This window comes from Lepidochelys kempii, chromosome 3, assembly GCF_965140265.1.
Source record: "Lepidochelys kempii isolate rLepKem1 chromosome 3, rLepKem1.hap2, whole genome shotgun sequence".
NCBI classification, from domain to species: Eukaryota; Metazoa; Chordata; order Testudines; family Cheloniidae; genus Lepidochelys; species Lepidochelys kempii.
In genome coordinates this window covers 184954361-184980738 of record NC_133258.1, presented here as the reverse complement: position 1 = coordinate 184980738, position 26378 = coordinate 184954361, and the positions used below count along the sequence as shown (strand labels likewise).

Below are 26378 nucleotides of genomic sequence, written 5' to 3'. Positions count from 1 at the left end.
GAAATAGCTGTGGGCAGGGCAGGTAGAACAGGGAAAAAACTAACTGTTGGAAAAGACAGGGCACGCAAAGCAACAAACTCACAAACCTAGGGCGGGGTCATGGCAGGGCAGGCAAACAACAGGAGGAAAAAAATTTCTGGGGCTACAGTAGGGAGGGAGGGAAAAACTGGGCTGTGGCGGGAGTAGTGGGGCAGCCCCTGGCCCAACGCAACTGGGGCAGAGGGGCCAAGTCCAAGGGGGGGGGTGCACCCACGAGCACTGGTGAGGTTCACTCCAGTCCTTGCTTGCTGCTAGGTACAGTCCCAGATGGTGGTAAGGGGAGGAGCAAATGGCCCTGTCAAGGGGTGAGCAGCAGGTGTCAATGTTTAACTGGGTTGGTGGAGGGGGTGGCGGTGGTGATAGTGGTGGTGGTGGAGGAAAGTGTGAAGGGGGGCAACTAGGCTATGGGGAGGACTCCATGCCCTTCCCCAGACCCCCCACAGCAGCAAAGGCTACCACCACCCCAGGAGCACAGGTGTTAGAGTCACTCAGTCCAATAATGCCAATCAACCCCCTCCACAGTGTCCCGCAGCAGTCTCCCTCCTCCTCGATGAGGCAGCAGGCTCAGGAGCAGCAAGCAGGCGGCAGGTGGTGGTGTCGGCAATGGAGTCCTTGGTTCTCCCTCCGGAGGGATGGAGGTGGGAATGGAGGGGCAGGCCGGCAAGGCCCTCCTCCCCCACACCAGCAGTAGCAGCAGCAGTCCTCCAGGGAAGGGAGCTCCCACCAGCCAGCCAGCAGCAGTCCTTCAGGGAGGGAGGGAGCTCCAGCCAGCAGCAGCAGCCCAAGTGAGGGATAGCTCCAGCCAGAGAGGAGCTCTAGCTACCAGGGCAGCCAGAGAGGAGCTCCAGCCAGCAGGGCAGCCAGAGCAGACTGATCAGTCCCTGTAGTGAGGCAAAGGGGCTCCCTCCCATGCAGCAGCCCCAGCAGCAGCCTCCCTCCAAGCCAGAGGGCTATAGGAGAGGAGTCGAGGGCTGATCTACTGGCCACTGGAGAGGCAGCCGGTTGCTGTTCCCTGACTGACTGCACTAGAGGCTGCACGAGAGCAATCAGGAACCTGCTAGAACCAATTAAGACGGGCAAGCTAATTAAGACACCTGGAGCCAATTAAGAACATACTACAATCAATTATAGCAGGCAGACTGATCAGGACACATGGTTTAAAAAGGACCTCCCACCAGTTAGTGGAGAGCGTGCAAGGAGCAGGGAGTGAGAAGGTGTGCAGATGGAGGACTGAGGAATACAAGTGTAATCAGGCTTCAGGAGGAAGATCCTACTGTGAGGATAAAGAAGGTGCTGGGGGGAGGCCACAGGGAAGTAGCCCAGGGAGTTGTAGCTGTCACGCAACTGTTACAGGAGACACTGTAGACAGCTGCAATCCACAGGGCCCTGGGCTGGAACCCAGAGTAAAGGGCGGGCCCGGGTTCCCACCATCCCCCTAACTCCCTATTTGATATAAGAGGAGTTGACCTTGATTGTGGGTCCCACCAGAAGGGAAGGTCTCTGGCCTGTCCCCCAACCCACTAGGTGGGCCAGCAGGGATTGTTCTCCTCCTTTTCCCCATGCTGGCCAGTGATGAAGTTAGCTGAGTGAACAGCAGGTTTGAGCCACTGGCAAAAGTGGCCAAACTGACGGCTGCCGTGAATCTCTGAGGCGAGCAAATCCGCCAATAAGCACAGGATCCACCAAGGCAGAGGAGGAACTTTGTCACAGAGAACAATAAAGCAGTGCACTGACAATCCAGAAAGTTTTTGGAAAGTGTAGGGGACAATTTCCTGGTGCAAGTGCTGGAGGAACCAACTAGGGGCAGAGTTCTTCTTGACCAGAAGAACTGGTCTGCTGCTCACAAACTGGGAAGAATTAGTAGGGGAAGTAAAAGTGGATGGGAACCTGGGAGGCAGTGACCATGAGATCGTCGAGTTCAGGATCCTGACACAAGGAAGAAAGGAGAGCAGCAGAATACAGACCTTGGACTTCAGAAAAGCAGACTTTGACTCCCTCAGGGAACTGATGGGCAGGATCCCCTGGGAGAATAATGAGGGGGAAAGGAGTCCAGGAGAGCTGCCTGTATTTTATAGAATCCTTATGGAGGTTGCAGGGACAAACCATCCTGATGTGTAGAAAGAATAGTAAATATGGCAGGCGACCAGCTTGGCTTAACTGTGAAATCCTTGCTGATCTTAAACACAAAAAAGAAGCTTACAGGAAGTGGAAGATTGGACAAATGACCAGGGAGGAGTATAAAAATATTGCTCAGGCATGCAGGAGTGAAATCAGGAAGGCCAAATCACACTTGAAGTTGCAGCTAGCAAGGGATGTTAAGAGTAACACAAAGGGTTTCTACAGATACGTTAGCAACAAGAAGAAGGTCAGGGAAAGTGTGGGCCCCTTACTGAATGGGGGAGGCAACCTAGTGACAGAGGATGTGGAAAAAGCTAATGTACTTAATGCTTTTTTGCTTCTGTCTTCACGAAGAAGGTCAACTCCCAGAACACTGCACTGGGCAGCACAGTATGAGGAGGAGGTGACCAGCCCTCTGTGGAGAAAGAAGTGGTTCGGGACTATTTAGAAAAGCTGGATGAGCACACGTCCATGGGGCCGGATGTGCTGCATCCGAGAGTGCTAAAGGAGTCAGCAGATGGGATTGCAGAGCCATTGGCTATTATCTTTGAAAACTCATGGTGATCGGGGGAGGTCCCGGATGACTGGAAAAAGGGTAATGTAGGGCCCATCTTTAAAAAAGGGAAGAAGGAGGATCCTGGGAACTACAGGCCAGTCAGCCTCACCTCAGTCCCTGGACAAATCATGGAGCAGGTCCTCAAGGAATCAATTCTGAAGCACTTAGAGGAGAGGAAAGTGATCAGTAACAGCCAGCATGGATTCACCAAGGGCAAATCATGCCTGACTACTCTAATTGCCTTTTATGACCAGATAACTGGCTCTGTGGATGAAGGGAAAGCAGTGGACGTGTTATTCCTTGACTTCAGCAAAGCTTTTGATAGGGTCTCCCACAGTATTCTTGCCAGCAAGTTAAAGAAGTATGGGCTGGATGAATGGACTATAAGGTGGACAGAAACCTGGCTAGATCATCGAGCTCAACGGGTAGTGATCAATGCCTCCATGTCTAGTTGGCAGCTGGTTTCAAGCGGAGTGCCCCAAGGGTCGGTCCTGGGGCCGGTTTTGTTCAATATCTTCATTAATGATCTGGAGGATGGCGTGGATTGCACCCTCAGCAAGTTTGTAGATGACACTAAACTGGGAGGAGTGGAAGATACACTGGAGGGCAAGGATAGGATACAGAGGGACCTAGACAAATTAGGGGATTGGGCCAAAAGAAATCTGATGAGGTTCAACAAGGACAAGTGCAGAGTCCTGCACTTAGGATGGAAGAATCCCATGCACTGCTATAGACTGGGGACCGAGCAGCTAGGCAGCAGTTCTGCAGAAAAGGACCTAGTGGTTACAGTGGATGAGAAGCTGGATATGAGTCAACAGTGTGCCCTTTTTCCGAAGAAGGCTAACAGTATATTTTGGGCTGTATAAGTAGTAGCATTGCCAGCAGATCGAGGGACGTGATCATTCCCCTCTATTCGGCATTGGTGAGGCCTCATCTGGAGTACTGTGTCCAGTTTTGGGCCCCACACTACAAGAAGGATGTGGATAAATTGGAAAAAGAGTCTAGCAACAAAAATGATTAAGGGGCAGGAGCACATGACTTATGAGGAGAGGCTGAGGGAACTGGGATTATTTCTTCTGCAGAAGAGAAGAATGAGGGGGGATTTGATAGCTGCTTTCAGCTACCTGAAAGGGGGTTTCAAAGAGGATGGATCTAGACTGTTCTCAGTGGTAGCAGATGATAGCATGAGGAGTAACGGTCTCAAGTTGCAGTGGGGGAGGTTTAGGTTGGATATTAGGAAAAAAAATTTCACTAGGAGGGTGGTGAAACACTGGAATGCGTTACCTAGGGAGGTGGTAGAATCTCCTTCCTTAGAAGTTTTTAAGGTCAGACTTGACAAAGCCCTGGATGGGATGATTTAATTGGGGATTGGTTCTGCTTTGAGCAGGGGGTTGGACTAGATGACCTCCTGAGGTCCCTTCCAACCCTGATATTCTATGATTCTATGATTCTAACTACCTGAAAGGGGGTTCCCTAGAAGATGGATCTAGACTGTTCTCAGAGGTAGCAGATGAGAGAACAAGGAGTAATGGTCTCAAGTTGCAGTGGGGAGGTCTAGGTTGGAAATTAGGAAAAACTTTTTCACTAGGAGGGTGATGAAACACTGGAATGGGTTTCCTAGTGAGGTGGTGGATCCTCCTTCCTTTGAGGTTTTTAAGGTCAGGCTTGACAAAGCCCTGTCTGGGATGATTTAGTTGGGGATTGGTCCTGCGTTGAGCAGGGGGTTGGACTAGATGACCACCTGATGTCCCTTCCAACCCTGATATTCTATGATTATTAATACCCTCTTAGTGCACACCTTTTGCAAACCTTCACTGGGTGAGGAATACCTTTGTACTTATATTTGGGATGTGTACTTCAAGTATCCAAAGAAATGTTCCTTTTTTCCTATTAACAAGCCTTGACTGCAGAACAATATCATGCATTTTACTTCTATTGTGTATTCATTAATTCCTTTATCCACCAACCTCAATAATAAATGATTTCTTAGGACCCTATTCAGAATCTTTTACTCATGCAAAACCTCTGTTGAAATAAATGAAGGTCTTCCTGGAGTAAAGAGTGCGCAGTAAGATACACGTTATATTGCTCTGGCTTTCCATAGAAATGAATGGGTAATGAGCACCTATGTTTGTGTTTTCTATTTCATATAACATGAAGCAGAAAAATGGAGGTTCTGACTGTGGATTGCTTCTGCACTTTGTATAGGCATTTGCATCTCTGCAATTAAGGGTAAAACACTATCAAAAGAGACCAGTAGCATTTTACTCTTACTTAGCACAGTGGTGCACAACTTTACACAAGCTGCAAGGCAGTGGAGAATCAAGTCTGGAAACTTTAGATCCCATTTGGGTAATGAGTTATGTAAAATATGGGATTATTTTATGGGGAAAAATAATAGGCCAATTTTTCATATACATATACCTTCATTGCAGCTACAAAATATGTATGCACGCCTATGGAACTTACCAAGCAGCATGTGCATGTGTAGTGGTTACATATTTAGTTATCTGTTCTCATGCACAGTCACTTGAGTTTTGCTCACAAATGAGAACTTTATTTATATATCTGTTCTCCTGGTGAAATGTGGGTACATGTTTTAAAATCTGACCCAGTATGGTAAAAGTGTACTACAGCAACTTTCACAGATCTCCCACTGTCTATAGGTTTTTCTTCCTACCTAAATATTTCATTTGCTGTTGCACTTCTTCCATTCCATTATTCCAACAAAAAATAGCTTGTACTATGGCTTTTGAAATAGAAAAAAATCATTCTAAAGAGTTAAAAGGAGCTGTCCTATTACATGGGAAGTTTGATTTTCACTTAACATGCAAATGTTCACATACTTTCCTTCAGACATCACTAAAGAAATTATTACAGATAGCAGGCTTTCCTACATTCATGCAGGAAATGGACTTGGTGACCGAAGAGGTCCTTCTCAAACCTAGCATCTATTAGCATGTCATAAACATGGTTTCTGTTCCCCAAAAGATGTGTTTAATTTCAGAGCTACTAAGCCATAAGACAGATGCTTTTCACTTGAAAATGCTAAGTTTGAAAGCTTAAACTTAGACAACATTATTAGTGATGTCATGAGAGACATTTTATGTTAAATTTAAATAAAATTATACATTAAAGCATGGGTGTAATACACATTAGTAGTAGTAGTAGTCACCTCTAAAGCCAACTGAGGAGAAATACCTAGAGGCTTTGATAATTTTTTATTCAAATTTTTTCTAAACAAAATACCCACTGATTTAAAAAGTATTTTCTAAAGGACTTCAGGATTTGGCCTTGAGTTACAAGAAGAGTCATCAGTGCTGAAATACAATTCACTGTCCTACCTTACTCTGAGAACAATGAAGGAGCCATCTTTCATTCCAAGAGCTAGCTGAGATCCATCAGGACTGAAAGATACACTGCGCACAGCTTCTTCCATATTACAGCGAGCAATCAAGGCATGATCAGCAAGGCTCCATAATCTACACAAAAAATTGAGAATCAAAGCACAATACTTATGATTACAGACTTTCAATACTATCAAACGCAGAAATGAAATGCCAGCTTCTACAAATTGATCCACAGTAAGTATGCTTACATTCACTGCACATTTTGTCTTTTTAAGTCTGTACATTTCCTTGGAGAGTTGAAGAAGATCCACGAACTATTCTTGTCTTGGGGGGGCAACTGGAATTATCCTGTTACTACCTTGCCTTATCTTCTTTATCACTCTCTGAATGAGAGGAAAGTGGTGGGGGGGAACAGAACTGACCCTTCCCCCAGTTTAGGTGAAAGCATCTGATACAGACAGACTCGCTCTCTCTCTCTCTCTCTCGCCCTGCTCTTGAGCAAAAGTGGTGACACTTCATATTCTTTCGATTTGCAGAAATATCTATGTCCTGGAATCCTCACATGCTGAAGATGTCATCTATCACCAATTTCTTTAACAATTATCATACAAATCCTGTTACATCTCTGCTCAGTTAGGCTCCTGCTAGATACACAACTGTGAGACAAACTACTCTGCTGGAAACACCCATTTGACTGCTTCTTGGCTAGGCTGAGAATGAGCCTGTTTGTTCTGTTTGTTCATGTAATATACTGCTGGCATACAGTCTGTGACAACTTCCACTACCTTTTTCTGGATGTGAGATAGAAAAAATTTGAGAGCCAAACAGATCACTCAATTCTAGGACATTTATAGATAGTCTCTTTTCTTGAGAGCTCCAATAACCTCAAACTGCTAATCTGTTGAGGTGTACTCTCCACCCTTTGTTGGAGGCATCCAAGATGTTTGTTACCAATGGAGCTGCTGAGTTGAATAATAGCCCTGTCAGAACATTTGCAAACAGACACTATTGGTGAAACTACAGGAACTGATATGTGGAAAATGGCGAATCATGAAAAAACTTTACAGAAGGAGCCCAAAAATGGGGGCAGGAAGGAAGGGTCCATGGAAAACTGAGATAGCTCATTCAACCGCCTCTGTTTCTCAGATGGAGAGTTCTGAGAACTGTGACTCGCAGGAATGTTCTTTTTATCCCCTTTAGGCAATGCCTTTTCAGATCTGGTAAATTATCCAACTGTGGATCTATGTAATGTATTCATAATATCACAACAGTTGAAACTGAGAATTGGCAATGGAGAATTGGCAACTGGTTCCAGAACTCTCTTTGGATCTGATGCAATCCTTGGAACTGAAGGATGAACTTGAGGTAACAATTCACCCTGATACAAACTTCTCATCTTTGGTTTAGAATTCAGTGTTCTTCGATCCAGATCTGAGGAGTTTTCTGAACGTAACTTGGCTCTGCTAACAGGAGACTTCTTGTCTCATGCAATCTTTTTAGGAATTAATTTAGGAAGCTCTGATGGTTTTTACTATAGTTTGGTTGTTATCTCAGAAGCTGGCACTGACAGTGTCTCTGAATGTTTTAAGGTTGAATCCAGTTATTTAGGAACCAACTGTACAACAATCTTGGAACTTGCATCTTGTGTTCAGATCTCTTTGAGGTATCAGATCTGACAGGCTTCGCAACCAAAGCTTTTTGGAGCATTAGGGCTTGCTGCCTGTTATGGCATTCCTTAGGTACTCCTTGGTAAAGGAGCTGCAAATAGAGTACCTCAAAGGAGAGTGGCCCCCAGTGAGACACTCCAAGCATCAAATATGGCCCTGCCTTGACCAGAAAGACCACAGACAAGAGGCACACATTTTAAAGCCAGGTGTCTTCACCTTTGGATCCATCACGGAAGAAGTAGTCAAAGCTGAAGAACTAAGTACTGTTAACTATGCTAAGAATAAAACTTTTCCTTAACAAACTAACACTACAAATTGCACTAGGCTCGGACACTAATATCTACTTGAAAGAAGGATCTGGAAAGGTTCAAGTCCATCTGCTGCTGCAGTTGGAACAAAAGGAGGCACCAGAGGGTGCAACACTTCCTCTTATACACCCTCAGAATGTCCAGGAAAGCAGAAGAGAAGGGCAGGAGGTGTGTATGAGTGCTCCAACTGCAATGAGAAGGTTCCATGGACTGAGTTGCACCCACTGGCACAAAGGACACTGAAAGAAGTAGTCTAAGATAAGCTATTCTTTAACGGTTTACAGACACTATTTGTGGCATTCAGTAAAATGAAAGACATGTTTCACACCTGCTTTTCAACTATATCATACGATCTTGCTTCTGCCACACCACAAATTAGCAGTAGCAGGGAAAAGCCTAGGTGAAATAAGACTAAAAGCAAGTGTGTAATATAGCTATCACTTCACTGACATTCATGTGTGTCACAGAGTGAGCTGGCCCTTTTTAGGGAGCTAGGGCTCTGTTCTGTCTTTGTTTTACTCCTGACTCAGAAAACCAAGGAGCTCCCAGGTGAAGTCCCCTAGTCAGAGGGAGTGTATGACTGGAAAAGATCATGTGACTAGCTGGAAGCAACACCTCTGAAAAGGTCTGGCTTCCTCTTAGTCTGAGTCAGAGAACAGGAATGACTTGGGAGAGGATGCTCTACAGAGACAGGCAGACAGACAACTGCCTGGGGAATAACTGTGGTGAAGTCTCTCAAGTGGAACCATCAGAACGCTCTTCACAGAGAGGGCTTAGGCTGGGCAGGCACAAGATTAGCAGGAGGCCTTGCTAGGGAGACGCTAGGGAGCCCTAATACAAGGGTGAATGTGAAATCTGGCTGAAAATCATAGAATCATAGAATCATAGAATATCAGGGTTGGAAGGGACCCCAGAAGGTCATCTAGTCCAACCCCCTGCTCAAAGCAGGACCAATTCCCAGTTAAAATGCCAGAAAGGACTTGAAAAGCCGGGATTGGATTCAGAGGTGATGGGTGGATACTTGCTTAACAATACCAATAAATCAGACCCCAAAGGAGAGACTTTAGATGAAACACTAGTTGTGTGCTATGAGACTTGGGAGGGGAAACTGGGGCAGACTTATGCACTTCAATAGGGCAGGTACATAGACTCTGCTACAATGTCACATAAAATGCTTTCTCTACACTCCTACCCTCTTCTGGCAGTAACCTAATCTGCTGGTAACTAATCATGGGTGGACAGAGAGTCCAGCACAGAAATTTAAAATACACGATCCTTGGCCTTTGCATAAAAGGTATTTTTGGAAAACAGTCTGAAAAAAGCCATCTGATTCTCCAGGATAAACGGTAGTACTTCAGATAGCATCAATATCAACTGCCCTGATATTCTGTAAACATAAAGAGGAACTAAAGTGCACATTTTATGTTTGTAGCCAGAGTGAAGCACTTTGTATTAGTAACACACTTATATTTACTTCCAGATACAAAAATAGCTGTCAGTTGGACTCTCATAGAAAGGGTAGAAAGCTGGCTAAATTGTCGGGCTCAACGGGTAGTGATCAATGGCTCCATGTCTAGTTGGCAGCCGGTATCAAGTGGAGTGCCCCAAGGGTCGGTCCTGGGGCCGGTTTTATTCAATATCTTCATAAATGATCTGGAGGATGGTGTGGATTGCACTCTCAGCAAATTTACGGATGATACTAAACTGGGAGGAGTGGTAGATACGCTGGAGGGGAGGGATAGGATACAGAAGGACCTAGACCAATTGGAAGATTGGGCCAAAAGGAATCTGATGAGGTTCAATAAGGATAAGTGCAGGGTCCTGCACTTAGGACGGAAGAACCCAATGCACAGCTACAGACTAGGGACCGAATGGCTAGGCAGCAGTTCTGCGGAAAAGGACCTAGGGGTGACAGTGGACGAGAAGCTGGATATGAGTCAGCAGTGTGCCCTTGTTGCCAAGAAGGCCAATGGCATTTTGGGATGTATAAGTAGGGGCATAGCGAGCAGATCGAGGGACGTGATCGTTCCCCTCTATTCGACATTGGTGAGGCCTCATCTGGAGTACTGTGTCCAGTTTTGGGCCCCACACTTCAAGAAGGATGTGGATAAATTGGAGAGAGTCCAGCGAAGGGCAACAAAAATGATTAGGGGACTGGAACACATGAGTTATGAGGAGAGGCTGAGGGAGCTGGGATTGTTTAGCCTGCAGAAGAGAAGAATGAGGGGGGATTTGATAGCTGCTTTCAACTACCTGAAAGGGGGTTCCAAAGAGGATGGCTCTAGACTGTTCTCAATGGTAGCAGATGACAGAACGAGGAGTAATGGTCTCAAGTTGCAGTGGGGGAGGTTTAGATTGGATATTAGGAAAAACTTTTTCACTAAGAGGGTGGTGAAACACTGGAATGCGTTACCTAGGGAGGTGGTAGAATCTCCTTCCTTAGAGGTTTTTAAGGTCAGGCTTGACAAAGCCCTGGCTGGGATGATTTAACTGGGAATTGGTCCTGCTTTGAGCAGGGGGTTGGACTAGATGACCTTCTGGGGTCCCTTCCAACCCTGATATTCTATGATTCTATGATTCTATGATTCATCATGAGTATGAGGAATGCAGATGGGGACTGGAGATCTGGAATCATTCCATAGTGAGATCTGCAATGCAAGTTGAGAAACACTGGAGTTTATTTCTACTAAACGAGATCCATGGGCAGGTCTCCCCAACAGTGAAAGTTTGCTTTAGTTTCTGTTTCACTTAAGACTTCATAATTCAGTACAAACATAGGGATAAACCTTGCCTCCAAGTTAGTCTTCTGCATGTGGTTTCCATTTCTCTATATACTGGGAAGATTAGATGCTGTGTATTTAAGTGCAAGTACTGTAGTTTGGTTTTCCAAAATACAGGTTGAGGAATGAAAGGACAGTCCATTCCCTGCAACCGAACATTTAGCTATGGCCTATGATTTCACACCTGCAAAAAAAGTTCATGTAACTATTTTGCACACATACAGGTATTTTCATGTGAAAATGAGGAAGTAAGGACTTGACTTTGTGCATGGAAATGAGAAATGCACATTTTGTATAGATCAAATGCCTGTGTATGCTCTTTTGTGAGTGCAAAACTAGAGGCTCTGGCTGAAGTTCGCTATTATTGCACAAACAGTGCATGTATTTTCAAATAAGGTAAAAAAAAATCTTTCTTTGGAAGTTTTTCTATTAATTGGTTGAAATCATTGACTTTTATAAACCTTAACTATTCTCTTGGTAATATTCCAGCCTCTTCTATCATATATCTGATGTTTATTTACTGGACCACATACTGATGTCTGCAGCCCAGGAGCTTACTCAGCAACCACACCGGCACAGAAGGAAACAGTTTTGATGTTGGAGGTTTACTGATGGTTCAGTACATTTAATGGCAGGAAAAAGCACAGATATAAAATAATATTCAAACCAATCCATAAATCATAAAACTTATTAATCTGTGTCTATCCCATCTTATGAATGCAGAAGTAAAGAAACACAGAGAGTTTAACCAAGAGACGCCCTCCTGCCAAATTTTAAGTCCCTGCTCCAAAGCATGGAGACACAGGAAATTTTCAATAAATTGGTTGTAGGAATTTTTTGTCAACACAGACAGTGTATTTTTTCCTCATCTTGTTCTCTGACATGGCTGACTTGTCTTAACTAACATTTTTGGAAAATTTCAGCCTGAGGCAGGCACATGGCATGAAAAATTTCAGCCTGAATTGTTTAAGTCACCGTACTCTCTAATTGCTTAAGTTTAGTAAAATTAGAAATAACTAATATATAATGATCTTATACCTGCACCGCCTACACACAATGATTTATGTGGATCTTAGCTTTTTTATTTCACGTCCTCCAATGTCTGGTAATTTTATGTGTGGTTATAAACTTGATGCACCTGTACACTGGATATAGGATTTGGCCCAAAGACATAAATCCAAAACTACAGCACCTTAGGTGCTGTTTAGTCTGTATGTTTTCCCAATAACTCACTACTTTTTAAAATAATTTGAGAAACGTGAGTATTCTAAGAGTAAACTAACAAATATGAGTAAATGCATTCATGCTTTGAAATCCACAATGGTCACTCTGAAGGGCATAATTTCTAGGGCTGTCAATTAATCGCAATTAATCACTGTTTTAATTGAACCATTAAACAATAGAATACCAATGGAAATTTATTAAATATTTTGGATGTTTTTATACATTTTCATATATATTGTATTCTGTGTTGTAATTGAAATCAAAGTGTTTTTGATTACAAATATTTGCACTGTAAAAATGATAAATAAAAGAAATAGTATTTTTCAATTCACCTCATACAAGTACTGTAATGCAATCTCTGTCGTGAAAGTGCAACTTACAAATGTAGATTTTTTTTGTTTAAGTAACAACATTCAAAAACAAAACAATGTAAAACTTCAGATCCTACAAGTCCACTCAGTCCTACTTCTTGTTCAGCCAATCGCTTAGACAAGCAAGTTTGTTTACATTTACAGGAGATGATGCTGCCCCCTTCTTATTGACAATGTCACCAGAAAGTGAGAACAGGAATTTGCATGGCACTTTTGTAGCCAGCATTGCATGGTATTTACGTGCTAGATATGCTAAACATTCATATGCCCCTTCATGCCGAAGGGCCACCATTCCAAAGGATATGCTTCCGTGCTGATGACGCTCGTTAAAAAAATGTGTTAATTAAATTTGTGAGTACTTCTCCATGTGGGCACCAATGATTCTGCCAAGAATGACCTTGAGCAGGTTACTGCAGACTAAGTGGCTCTGGGAAGAAGGATAAAGGAGTTTGAGGTGCAAGTTGTGTTTTTGTCCATCCTCCCTGTCGAAGGAAAAGGCCCAGGTAGGGACCATCAAATTGTGGAGATAAATACATGGTTACGCAGGTGGTGTCAGAGAGAAGGCTTTGGATTCCTCAACCATGGGATATTGTTCTGGGAAGAAGGATTGCTAGGAAGAGATGGGATCCACCTAACAAAGTAAGAGAAGAGTATCTTCGCAGGCAGGCTTGCTAACCTAGTGAGGAGGGCTTTAAACTAGATTCGCTGGGGGATAGTGAGCTAAGCCCTGAAGTAAGTGGGATACTGGGAGGAAACACAAGGAGGAGAGTGCAACAGGGGGGGCCTCCTGATTCATACTGAGAAAGCAGGGCAATCGGCTAGTTATTTTAGGTGCATGTACACGAATGCAAGAAGCCAGGGAAACAAGCAGGAAGAATAGGAAATCCTGGCACAGACAAAGAACTATGATGTTATTGGAATAACAGAGATTTGGTGGGGTAGCTCACATGACTGGAGCCTGTCATGTATGGGTATAAACTGTTCAGGAAGGACAGGCAGGGGAGGAAAGGTGGAGGAGTTGCACTGTATGTAAGAGAGCAGTATGATTGCTCAGAGCTCCTGTATGAAACTGGAGAAAAGCCTGTTGAGAGTCTTTGGGTTAAGTTTAGAAGTGAGAGCAACAAGGGTGATGTCGTGGTGAGCATGTGCTATTGACCATCAGACCAGGAGGATGAGGTAGATGAGGCTTTCTTCAGACAATTAACTGAAGTTTCCAGAACACATGCCCTGGTTCTAATGGGAGACTTCAATCACCCTGACATCTGCTGGGAGAGCAATACAGCAGTGCACAGACAATCCAGGAAGTTTTTGAAGAATGTTGGGGACAACTTTGTGGTACAAGTACTGGAGGAACCAACCAGGGGCCATTTTCCTCTTGACTTGCTGCTTACAAACAGGGAAGAATTGGTAGGGGAAGTAGAAGTGGGTAGCAACCTGGGCAGCTGTGACCATGAGATGGTTGAGTTCAGGATTCTCACAAAAGGAAGAAAGGAGAGTAGCAAAATATGGACCCTGGACTTCAGAAAAGCAGACTTTGACTCCCTTAGGGAACAGATGGGCAGGATCCCCTGGGAGGCTAATATGAGGGGGAAAGGAGTCCAGGAAAGCTGGCTGTATTTTAAAGAAGCCTTATTGAGGGTGCAGGAACAAACCATCCCAATGTGCCAAAAGAATAGCAAATATGGCAGGCGACCAGCTTGGCTTAACAGAGAAATCTTTGGTGAGTTTAAACACAAAAAGGAAGCTTACAAGAAGTGGAAGATTGGACAAATGACCAGCTAGGAGTATAAAAATATTGCTTGAGCATTCAGGGGTGTGATCAGGAAGGCCAAAACACAACTGGAGTTGCAGCTAGCAAGGGATGTGAAGGGTAACAAGAAGGGTTTCTACAGGTATGTTAGTAACAAGAAAAAGGTCAGGGAAAGTGTGGGACCCTTACTGAATGGAGGCGGCAACCTAGTGACACATGATGTGGAAAAAGCTGAAGTACTCAATGTTTTTTTGCCTCAGTCTTCACAGACAAGGTCTGACAAGGTCAGCTCCCATACTGCTGTCCTGGGCAACACAGTATGGGGAGGAGGTGAGCAGCCCTCAGTGGTGAAATAACAAGTTAAGGCAGGGGTGGGCAAACCTTTTGGCCCGAGGGCCATATCTGGGTATGGAAATTGTATGGTGGGCCATGAATGCTCACAAAATTAGGGTTGGGGTGCAGGAGGGGCTGAGGGCTCTGGCTGGGGGTGTGGGCTATGGGGTGAGGCCAGAAATGAGGAGTTCAGGGTGCGGGAGGGGACTCCGGGTTGGGGCAGTGGGTTTGGGTGCGGGAGAGGGATCAGGGCTGGGGCAGAGGGTTGGGGCACAGGAGGGGTCAGGAGTGCAGGCTCCGGGCAGCGCTTACCTCAAGCAGCTCCTGGAAGTAGCGGCATGTCCCTTCTCCAGCTCTGGCACTGCCCCATCTGCAGGAGCTGCCCCTGCAGCTCCCATTCACTGCAGCTTCCGGCCAATGGGATTTGCAGGGTTGGCACTTGGGACGGGGGCAGCGCGCGGAGCCCCCTGGCTGACCCTAAATGTAGGAGCCAGAGGGGGGACATGCTGCTGCTTCTGGGAGCCTTGGCACGCACACACGGAGCGGCCTCCGACCCCGCTCTCCGGCGGGAGCACGGGAGCAGAGCAAGCCCCAAACCTCACAACCCAGCAGGAGCTTGAGGGCCAGATGAAACCGGCTGGAGGGCCAGATGTGGCCTGTGGGCCGTAGTTTGCCCACCCCTGAGTTAAGGACTATTTAAAAAGCTGGATATGCACAAGTCCATGGGTCCAGATCTAATGCATCCGAGGGCGCTGAGGGAAATGGCTGATGTGATTGCAGAGCCGTTGGCCATTATCTTTGAAAACTCCTGGTGATCGGGGGAGGTCTGGGACGATTAGAAAAAGACAAATATAGTGCCCATCTTTTAAAAAGGGAAGAAGGAGAACCTGGGGAACTACAGACTGGTAAACCTCACCTCAGTTCCTGGAAAAATCATGGAGCAGGTCCTCAAGGAAACCATTTTGAAACACTTGGAGGAGAGGAAGGTGATCAGGAACAGTCAACATGGATTCACCAAGGACAAGTCATGCCTGACCAACATGATTGCCTTCTATGATGAGATAACTGGCACTGTGGATATGGGGAAAGCAGTGGACGTGATATATCTTGACTTTAACAAAGCTTTTGATAAGGTCTCCCACAGTATTCTTGCAGGCAAGTTAAAAAATTATGGATTGGGTGAATAGTATAAGGTGGATAGAAACCTGGCTAGATCGTCGGGCTCAATGGGTAGTAATCAATGGCTTGATGTCTATTTGCAGCCGGTATCAAGCAGAGTGCCCCAGCGGTTGGTCCTGGGGCAGGTTTTGATCAATATCTTCATTAATGATCTGGATAAGGGGATGAATTACACCCTCAGCAAGTTCGCAGATGACACTTAGCTTGGGGGGAGAGGTAGATATGCTGGAGGGTAGGGATAGCGTCCAGAGTGACCGAGACAAATTGGAGGATTGGACCAAAATAAATCTGATGAGGTTCAACAAGGACAAGTGCAGAGTCCTGCACTTAGGAAGGAAGAATCCCATGCACCGCTACAGACTGGGGACTGACTGGCAAGCAGCAGTTCTGCAGAAAAGGACCTGGGGATTACAGTGGATGAGAAGCTGGATGTGAGTCAGCAGTGTGCCCTTGTTGCCAGGAAGGCTAACGGCATATTGGGCTACATTAGTAGGAGCATTGCCAGCAGATCGAGGGAAGTGATAATTCCCTTCTATTCGGCACTGGTGAGGTCACATCTGAAGTACTGCGTCCAGTTTTGGCCCCCCACCACAGAAAGAATGTGGACAAATTGGAGAGAGTCCAGAGGAGGACAATGAAAATTATCAGAAGGCTGGGGCACATGACTTACGAGGAGTGGCTGAGGGAACTGGGCTTGTTTAGTCTGCAGAAGAGAAGAGTGAGGGGCTTTTGATAGCAGCCTTCAACTACCTGAAGGGGGATTCCAAAGAGGATGGAGCTCAGCTGTTCTCAGTGGTGGCAAATGACCGAACAAGAAGCAATGGTCTCAAGTTTCAGTGGGGGGGGGTCTAGGTTGGATAGTAGGAAGCACTGTTTCACTAGGAGGGTGGTGAAGCACTGGAATGGGTTACCTAGGGAGGTGTGGAATCTCCATCCTTAGAGGTTTTTAAGGCCCAGCTTGATAAAGCCCTGGCTGGAATGATTTAGTTGGTGTTGGTCCTGCTTTGAGAAGGGGATTGGACTAGATGATCTCCTGAGGTCTCTTCCAACGCTACTATTCTATGATTCTATGACTCTATGACTGAACTCCTTGGGGGAGAACTGTATGTCCCCTGTTCTGTTTTACTCGCATTCTGCCATATATTTCCTGTTATAGGAGGCTTGGATGGTGACCCAGCACATGTTGTTCATTTTAAGAACACTTTCACTGCAGATTTCACAAAATGCAAAGAAGGTACGAATGTGAGATTTCTAAAGATAGCTACAGCTCTCGATGCAAGGTTTAAGAATCTGAAGTGCCTTCCAAAATCTGAAAGGTGTATAGAAAATGCTTTCAGAAGTCTTAAAAGGGCAACACTCCAATGCAGAAACTATAGGACCCGAATCACCAAAAAAGAAAATCAACCTTGTGCTGGTGGCATCTGACTCAGATAATGAAAATGAACATGTGTCGATCTGCACTGCTTTGGATTCTTATCGACCAAAACCCATCATCACCATGGACGCATGTCCACTGGAATGGTGGTTGAAGTACGAAGGAACACATGAATCTTTAGTGCATTCAGCACATAAATATCTTGCAATTTCGGGCCATAACAGTGCAATGAGAATGCCTGTTCTGACTGTCAGGAGACACTGTAAACAAGAACCGGGCAGCATTATCTCCTGCAAATGTAAACAAACTTGTTTATCTGAGCAACTGGATTAACAAGAAGTAGGACTGAGTGGACTTGCAGGCTCTAAAATTTTGCATTGTTTTATTTTTGAATGCAGTTTTTTGTACATAATTCTACATTTGTAAGTTCAACTTTCATGATAAAGAGATTGCACTACAGTACTTGTATTAATTGAATTAATTGAATTAATTAATTGAAAATACTATTTCTGGTTTTTTACAGTGCCAATACTTGTAATCAAAAATAAATATAAAGTGAGACTGTACACTTTGTATTCTGTGTTGTAATTGAAATCAATATATTTTAAAATGTAGAAAACATCCAAAAATATTTAAATAAATGGTATTCTATTATTGTTTAACAGTGCAATTAATTTTTTAATCCCACCATTAATCACTATTAATTTTTTTAATCACTTGACAGTCCTACTAATTTCCAATTGTTGTATATACTAAAGAGAAATTGGACCTCATCAAGTATTTTGGGGAATTGGGGCCAAGTTTGTTTAATACGCTCATAAATACAAGAGGAAAATGTGACAATATCAATGATTAAATATGTTAGGTTAATGCCTTCCATTTTAGGCACAGGAAGAAATGAAATTCAGCATGCTTTAAGCCTACCTTTTTGCAGGCAATTTCTGATGGGTTTTACATGATTTATGGAATTTGGACACTAGGGATGATTCAAAGGTATGGCTGCAAGGAAGTAAGTAGAAAAAATACTATCTTAATTAAGCTGAAGGTTTTACAATTTCTTGGGAAATTGTTGCAATTCTTTACTCACCACTAAACCTATTTTTAAAGAAATGACAAATGTTTCGAAAAGAATATTGGTTAAAAATGTTCTTGTTAAAAGTACATGACTAATTGAATATATAGCAGTAAATGAGCTCCAGCCTTACCGTACGGATCGATCATCACTGCCTGTGACAGCTAAAGGCTTCTTTGGATGGACTGCCAGGGCCCAGAGCTCCCCTTCACAATGACCCTGCATTATCAGCATTGGTTTATCTCTTTCTCTCACTATCACCTCAAATATTTCACTGTCCTGTGTCCCTGCTAAAAGTCTGTCTCCTTTCCAACAAACACTTCGGATGGACAAACCTGACAAAGAACAGAGTAGTTTTAGGTCATCAGTAATAACAAGACAAAGTTATATCCAACATAATAAAGAATAGAAATTTTAAAAATTCCTTTATAACAACTATATTTTGAACTTACTTAGTGTCTTCAGTCTGAAGACTGAAGGCATTTTATAGCTTACCTAGCTATAAAGCTAAATAGAAAGCTATAATTGCACTTCTATAAGATAAGGCAAATATAATTATTCCCATTTTACAAATAAGGAAGTTAAGGCACTGCGAGATGCAAGGGCAATCCTGAGAAGCGCTGAATGCCCAGAACTCCTACTGCCTATGGTGGGAGTTGAGTGTGCTCATCATGTCACAGAATCAGTCTCCTAAGCTTTGTCTATAATGGGGAAATGTACCCCCCAAAAAATCCAACTTTATTTAACACAAATTCACCTGTGTTAAAACTTGTGGGAAATTTAGATTAGGCTAGGTTCCTGTGACTGGAACTGTTTTTAACATCATTTTCATTAGAATTGCTTTTTAAGCAGGCTTAACTAAAACTGTGATAAAAATGATTCCCGTAACCACAGCCTTATCTACACTGTGACTCTCAGTGGTTCTATTTTTAAATTTTGGTAAATTTCTCCAGAGGGAGACCTGGCCTAAGTAACTTACTCTAGTGTGTGCAGGAAATCTGTGGCAAAAGTGGAAGTGACATGCAGATTTTCCATTTATCAGTCCTGTGATTTAAACACAAGAGTATATTTGCCTCACAATCATCCTCCCTCCTGCTTTTTTTATAAGGAAAAGGATTATTTTTAAACCACAGTGAAGTGGGTCCTTCATTACAAGAAACAACCCTCACTTTAAAACCAAATATACATCTATATCACAGACAGGCTGAGATTTCACTGTTATTGTAAATTAAAGAATCAAAATTAAATCCTCAAAGAATCAATCCTGATGCACTTGCATGAGAGGAAAGTGATCAGGAACAGCCAGCATGGATTCACCAAGGGAAGGTCATGCCTGACTAATCTAATCGCCTTTTATGATGAGATTACTGGTTCTGTGGATGAAGGGAAAGCAGTGGATGCATTGTTTCTTGACTTTAGCAAAGCTTTTGACACGGTCTCCCACAGTATTCTTGTCAGCAAGTTAAGGAAGTATGGGCTGGATGAATGCACTATAAGGTGGGTAGAAAGCTGGCTAGATTATCGGGCTCAACGGGTAGTGATCAATGGCTCCATGTCTAGTTGGCAGCCGGTATCAAGTGGAGTGCCCCAAGGGTCGGTCCTGGGGCCGGTTTTGTTCAATATCTTCATAAATGATCTGGAGGATGGTGTGGATTGCACTCTCAGCAAAGTTGCGGATGATACTAAACTGGGAGAAGTGGTAGATACACTGGAGGGGAGGGATAGGATACAGAAGGACCTAGACAAATTGGAGGATTGGGCCAAAAGAAATCTGATGAGGTTCAATAAGGATAAGTGCAGGGTCCTGCACTTAGGATGGAAGAATCCAATGCACCGCTACAGACTAGGGACCGAATGGCTAGGCAGCAGTTCTGCGGAAAAGGACCTAGGGGTGACAGTGGACGAGAAGCTGGATATGAGTCAGCAGTGTGCCCTTGTTGCCAAGAAGGCCAATGGCATTTTGGGATGTATAAGTAGGGGCATAGCGAGCAGATCGAGGGACGTGATCGTTCCCCTCTATTCGACATTGGTGAGGCCTCATCTGGAGTACTGTGTCCAGTTTTGGGCCCCACACTACAAGAAGGATGTGGATAAATTGGAGAGAGTCCAACGAAGGGCAACAAAAATGATTAGGGGTCTAGAACACATGACTTATGAGGAGAGGCTGAGGGAGCTGGGATTGTTGAGCCTGCAGAAGAGAAGAATGAGGGGGGATTTGATAGCTGCTTTCAACTACCTGAAAGGGGGTTCCAAAGAGGATGGCTCTAGACTGTTCTCAATGGTAGCAGATGACAGAACGAGGAGTAATGGTCTCAAGTTGCAGTGGGGGAGGTTTAGATTGGATATTAGGAAAAACTTTTTCACTAAGAGGGTGGTGAAACACTGGAATGCGTTACCTAGGGAGGTGGTAGAATCTCCTTCCTTAGAGGTTTTTAAGGTCAGGCTTGACAAAGCCGTGGCTGGGATGATTTAACTGGGAATTGGTCCTGCTTCGAGCAGGGGGTTGGACTAGATGACCTTCAGGGGTCCCTTCCAACCCTGATATTCTATGATTCTATGATTTACACTAGTGAATCATGAGTCAGGCAATATAATTAATTATAAAAATTAAATAATTGATTCCACATAATTTTAAGTCTCTATACTTTTGGGTCTGACTTTCCATTCCCCCAGTGTAAACTGGGAATAACTCCAGTCAAAAGAGTTACACTGCTGTAAAACTAGTACAAGGAAAAGGATAATCAGATCATATTTAGGTTTTGGGAGGTAGAGAGGCGTAAATACGTCTTTATAGTTACTTTTTCATTTTCCACAGGTTTAATCTACTGATTAAGTTTATTTTTTATTTTAACGTCAAGCCTAATATTACAATCAGATTTCATGCTATCTTTTTAAATATGCAATATTTTTGCTAATTTGTGGATCTGCCTACATATATTTGCAAAATTAGATTCCTTTTTAACCTGAGCAATTACCATAGATGAATTTATACAAAGTCATTTATTTAAGAACTGTAAGTAATGGGTTTTATGTGATATGGAAAGTGATTAATAATTTCTATCTCTGGGATACCGACAGTGTCTGTATTAATAAAGTACCTATGGATGAACACCACAGAATAGTTAATCTCATTGGAGACAGGCTTGGCATCTGCTTTGTCAGAACAGACTCCTTTCTACTATATAAACAGATGTGCCATGTCCCAGAAATATGCAAATGGAAGTGATTTCAACCTCAAAATATCATTATAAACATTTGTCACTGAAAACTTCACAAAGAAATGAATCTCTAATTGATTAGTTTTAGGTTTAAGTTTCAGATCATTCAGTTCACCATTTATTCTGCCAGTTCATTATGCTTCCTCTTTTACATGCACAGCTTCTGATGCTATCTGTTTCTAAAGTGAAAGTAAAAATGTGCAGTTGTTCATACTGTTCTCTTCAATGACTTAGGATTCATAAAGTGAGTTACTGAACTATGATTAAAATTTTCAGACATGCCCAACTACAGGGATGAAGGGCGTTTTCAGATAAAATGGGGCAAGAGTCTCAAGAATCCCTGGGAAGGGTTTAAATTAATGATTGTGGGAAGCAAGGAGCCAATCGGCACTTCTCTATCAGCCTGGCCAACTGGCAGAGGAGCATGTAGCGGGAGCAGAGGCCTATCCCTGCATACACTTCCCCTTTCATTCTATCTAAAGCTATCATGTACCTAGTGGATCCAATCAAGTCTCCCACCCATTAAACCAGGTGGGTAGCATTACAGATACTTTAATAAAAAGAAAAGGAGTACTTGTGGCACCTTAGAGACTAACAAATTTATTTGAGCATAAGCTTTCGGATGCATGCGATGAAGTGAGCTGTAGCTCACAAAAGCTTATGCTCAAATAAATTTGTTAGTCTCTAAGGTGTCACAAGTACTCCTTTTCTTTTTGCGGATACAGACTAACACGGCTGCTACTCTGAAAACAGATACTTTAACGTTTACTGAACTTTCAGTCTTGATTTTTCTCATGTTGCCCAGTCCGAAAAGCCCTGAAATCAATTTCTTGACCCTGCCTTACATATAATGTAGAGACTCTGGGCTCAGTTTTGCAAAGTTAAGCTCTTCACTTAGATGGCCCAATTCTGTATTTGGACATTCAAATAGCCATAAAGGTATGTCCATTTTTAACACAGTAAGAACCAATTTTAAGAACCAAATATGGGATTGGCTATCAATTTAGGTAACTAAATGTGAAGATTAGGGCTCTCTATCTCAATATCTCCTACAAGAGAAGAAAGTCTGCTGAGAATGAACACTTTAAAATAAGACAGTAACAACTTGATAGCATTTTCTGTCTGGTTGCCTGCTTTAGTAAATTATCAAAAAATCAGTAACTTCTGTAGTGGGATGAAGTATGGGGGGATGAAATGAATGAATGAAAAGTCAAATTGTCATGTTAAAATCCATGACAAAGTCAATTCCAGCTACAGATTTTATAATAAAACAATACTTGAATAAAATATTGTTAAGTGTTGGTATTTTATTATTGCTTTATTATTTTAATATTGCTTGTCAATAAAATCCCCACTATGAATAAAATATATGTATTAGCATTTTGTGCTGTCCCCTTGAAAGGGATAAAAGAATGTTCATGCCTTCTGTCTTGCCAACTTCCAAAAAAACACAAAAACACAGAAGATGATTTAGTCTGTACCGTTCCGTAAGTTATCTAGGAAATGGTTTAAGCTCAGGTCTTACAACAGCCTCCTCCTGAAGGGCACCAAAATCAGCATAGGGAATGGAGTTCTGATATCCCTTACAAATCCTCAGTAATTGCAGTAAAGCATGGTGTGTAGACAATCTTATGACATGTACACCAAACCTATTTTAAATTTCTAGAGAGAAATCATTCCTAGTATATATGTGAAGGAAACTGTATTCTTCATCAGGTGTACTATTAACACGCTGGTAGATTTAGATTTAAGTGTAAATGCTGTGCTAGTGATCAGATTGTGTATAGTGGCTGTGAGAGACTGACAATTTCCAGCAATATCCTGAATGAACTTTATTGAATTAAGTTTAACTTTACTGAAATAGGGTTAATACCTTTGGGGTGCATTGTATTAAAAATGCAATTGTGTACATGTTATTGTGGCACTGTATGTACCTTCTCTAATGGTGATGGAGGATGTCACTGTACTTCCTCCCTTATCAACCTTTTGGAGCCATGGTCTTGGAGAGGTATGCATATACAAGTTCAAACTGGATTCTCCAAGGACCAAAAGACAAACTGGTTTTTAACTTGTTCATGACTTTTTTCCTGATCAAGCAAACAGATGGGACTCCTGGTCCACAGGGGGCCCCAATCCTTAGGATAGGGCTGGAAGGACTGAGCCTACTGAGGTTTCAGAATCCTGGTTGCTTTTTCTGAGCTGAAGGTGTGATGAACTGGTGACCACAAAGGAATCTCCTTGGATGAGGCATTGAATAGAAAGCTGGCTAGATTGTTGGGCTCAAAGGGTAGTGATCAACGGCTTGATGTCTAGTTGGCAGCTGGTATCAAGTGGAGTGCCCCAGGGGTCAATCCTGGGGCCAGTTTTGCTCAACATCTTTTATTAATGATCTGGATAAGGGGATGAATTACACCCTCAGCAAGTTCACAGATGACACTAAGCTGGGGGGAGAGGGATAGGGTCCAGAGTGACCTAGACAAATTGGAGGATTGGACCAAAATAAATCTGATGAGGTTCAACAAGGACAAGTGCAGAGTCCTGCACTTAGGAAGGAAGAATCCCACGCACCGCTACAGGCTGGGGACTGACTGGTTAAGCAGCAGTTCTGCAAAAAAGGACCTGGGGATTACAGTGGATGAGAAGCTGGATATGAGTCAACTGTGTGCCCTTGTTGCCAAGAAGGCCAACGGCATATTGGGCTGTAGTAGTAGAAGCATTGCCAGCAGATCAAGGGAAGTGATTATTCCCCTCTATCTGGCACTGGTGAGGCCACATCTGGAGTATTGCGTCCAGTTTTGGTCCTCCCACTACAGAAGGGATATGGACAAATTAGAGAGAGTCCAGAGGAGGGCAACGAAAATTATCAGAAGGCTGGGACACATGACTTACGAGGAGTGGCTGAGGGAACTGGGCTTGTTTAGTCTGCAGAAGAGAAGAGTGAGGGGCTTTTGATAGCAGCCTTCAACTACCTGAAGGGGGATTCCAAAGAGGATGGAGCTCAGCTGTTCTCAGTGGTGGCAAATGACCGAACAAGAAGCAATGGTCTCAAGTTTCAGTGGGGGGGGTCTAGGTTGGATAGTAGGAAGCACTGTTTCACTAGGAGGGTGGTGAAGCACTGGAATGGGTTACCTAGGGAGGTGGTGGAATCTCCATCTTTAGAGGTTTTTAAGGCCCAGCTTGACAAAGCCCTGGCTGGGATGATTTAGTTGGTGTTGGTCCTGCTTTGAGCAGGGGATTGGACTAGCTGATATCCTCAGGTCTTTTCCAACCCTAATATTCTATGAATAAGGACTGCTCCTGTCAGAGCACTTCTCATAACTGTTATTCTTTGAGATGTGTTGTTCATGTCCATTCCAATCAGGTGAGTGTGTGCGCACGTGCATGTTGGCTGGAAGATTTTTCCCCTAGCAGCATCCGTCGGGTCAGCCTGGGCGCCACCTGGAGTCGCGCCTTCATGGCGCCCAATATATAGCCCTGCTGACCCACCACCCCATCAGTTCCTTCTTGACAGCTAGTCCGACAGAGGGTAGGAAGGTGGGTATTGGAATGGATATGAACAACACATCTCAAAGAACAACCGTTACGAGAAGTGAGTAACTGTTTTTTCTTCTTCGAGTGCTTGTTCATGTTCATTCCAATCAGGTAACTCCCAAGCCAAATTTAGGAGGTGGGGTCGTAGCTGTCCATTGATTGGAGTACTGCTCTTCCGAAGACCGCATCGTCTCTGACTTGTTGGGTAATTGCATAATGCACAGCGAAAGTGTGTATGGAAGATTACATTGCTGCTTTGCAGATTTTCTGGGTGGGAAACTGAGCCAAGAACACCGTAGATGAAGCCTGCGCCATGGTAGAGTGCGCAGTGATTGGAGATGCAGGAACACCTGCCAGGTAGTAGCACTCATGGATACAGGACATGATCCATGACGAAAAGCATTGGGATGAAACCAGCTGACCGTTCATCCTGTCCGCCACTGCCACGAACAACTGGACCAACTTTCTGAATGGTTTCGTTCTCTCAGTGTAAAAGGCCAGCGCTTTGCAGACATCCAGAGTGTGGAGTCTCTGCTCCCTGCCACTGGAATGAGGTTTAGGGTAGAAAACCAAGAAGAAGGTGTCCTGGTTGATGTGAAACTGCGATACAACCTTCCGGAGGAAAGCAGGGTGAGGCCTGAGCTGAACCTTGTCCTTAAAGAACACAGTGTAGGGAGGGTCTGATGTCAAGGCCGAGGTTATCGCCACCAGGAATGAGACCTTGTAGGAGAGGTAGAGCAGGGAGTATGTTGCTAAAGGCTCAAAGGGGGACCCCATGAGCCTCGAAATGACCAAGTTGAGGTCCCAGGCAGGGACCAGTTGATGGACATGAGGGTATAACTTACCAAGCCCTTTTGGGAATCAGCTGAGCATGGGGATAGCGAAAATTGAGTGGCCTTGCACACCTGGCCGGAAGGCCAAGATGGCAGCCAAGTGCACTCTTATAGAAGGCAACGAGAGACCTTCCTGTTTCAGATGAAGGAGATAGTCTAGGATGTGCGGTACTGAAGTGAGCGTCAGGGGCAAGCGGCACTACATCGACCAGATTGAAATTCTCTTCCACTTGTCAAGGTACGTGGCCCTCATCAAGGGCTTCCTACTGCCAAGAAGGACCTATCTGACCTGGTCTGAACAGGAAAGCTCTGACAGGTTTAACCATGGAGCTTCCACACTGTAAGATGGAGCGACTGGAGGTTTGGGTGTTGGAGACGTCCATGATCTTGTGTGAGAAGGTCCAGGGAGAGCAGCAAAGCAATCGGGGCTCCCACCGACATGTCTAGGAGGAATGTGTACCAGTGCTGATGGGCCCAGGCCACTGCTATCAGTATGACCTGAGCTCGATCTCTGCGAATCTTGAGCAGCACCTTGTGAACAAGCAGTATTGGTGGGAAGGCGTATAGGAAAGCACCTCCCCAGTAGAGGGGGAACGCATCCACGGTGGAGCCTGGGCTGTGATTCTGGAAGGAGCAGAACTGCTGGCACTTCCTGTTGCGTCACATGGTGAAGA

The 26378-nt window shown here is 44.0% G+C and overlaps 1 protein-coding gene across 12 annotated transcripts in view; it reads right to left on the bottom strand.

Annotated features, from left to right (window-relative positions):
- EML6 (EMAP like 6) overlaps positions 1-26378 on the bottom strand; it is a 317349-nt gene that overhangs the window by 207494 nt on the left and 83477 nt on the right. For 11 of the 12 annotated variants that reach the window (XM_073339271.1, XM_073339273.1, XM_073339274.1 and 8 more), the window contains 2 exons: positions 18256-18457; positions 6058-6195 (listed from right to left, as the gene is read on the bottom strand). In XM_073339271.1, the coding sequence (XP_073195372.1) occupies positions 6058-6195; positions 18256-18457 (340 nt within the window). The remainder of the gene's footprint in view (positions 1-6057; positions 6196-18255; positions 18458-26378) is intronic. The other variant, XM_073339278.1, reaches the window with a different exon arrangement.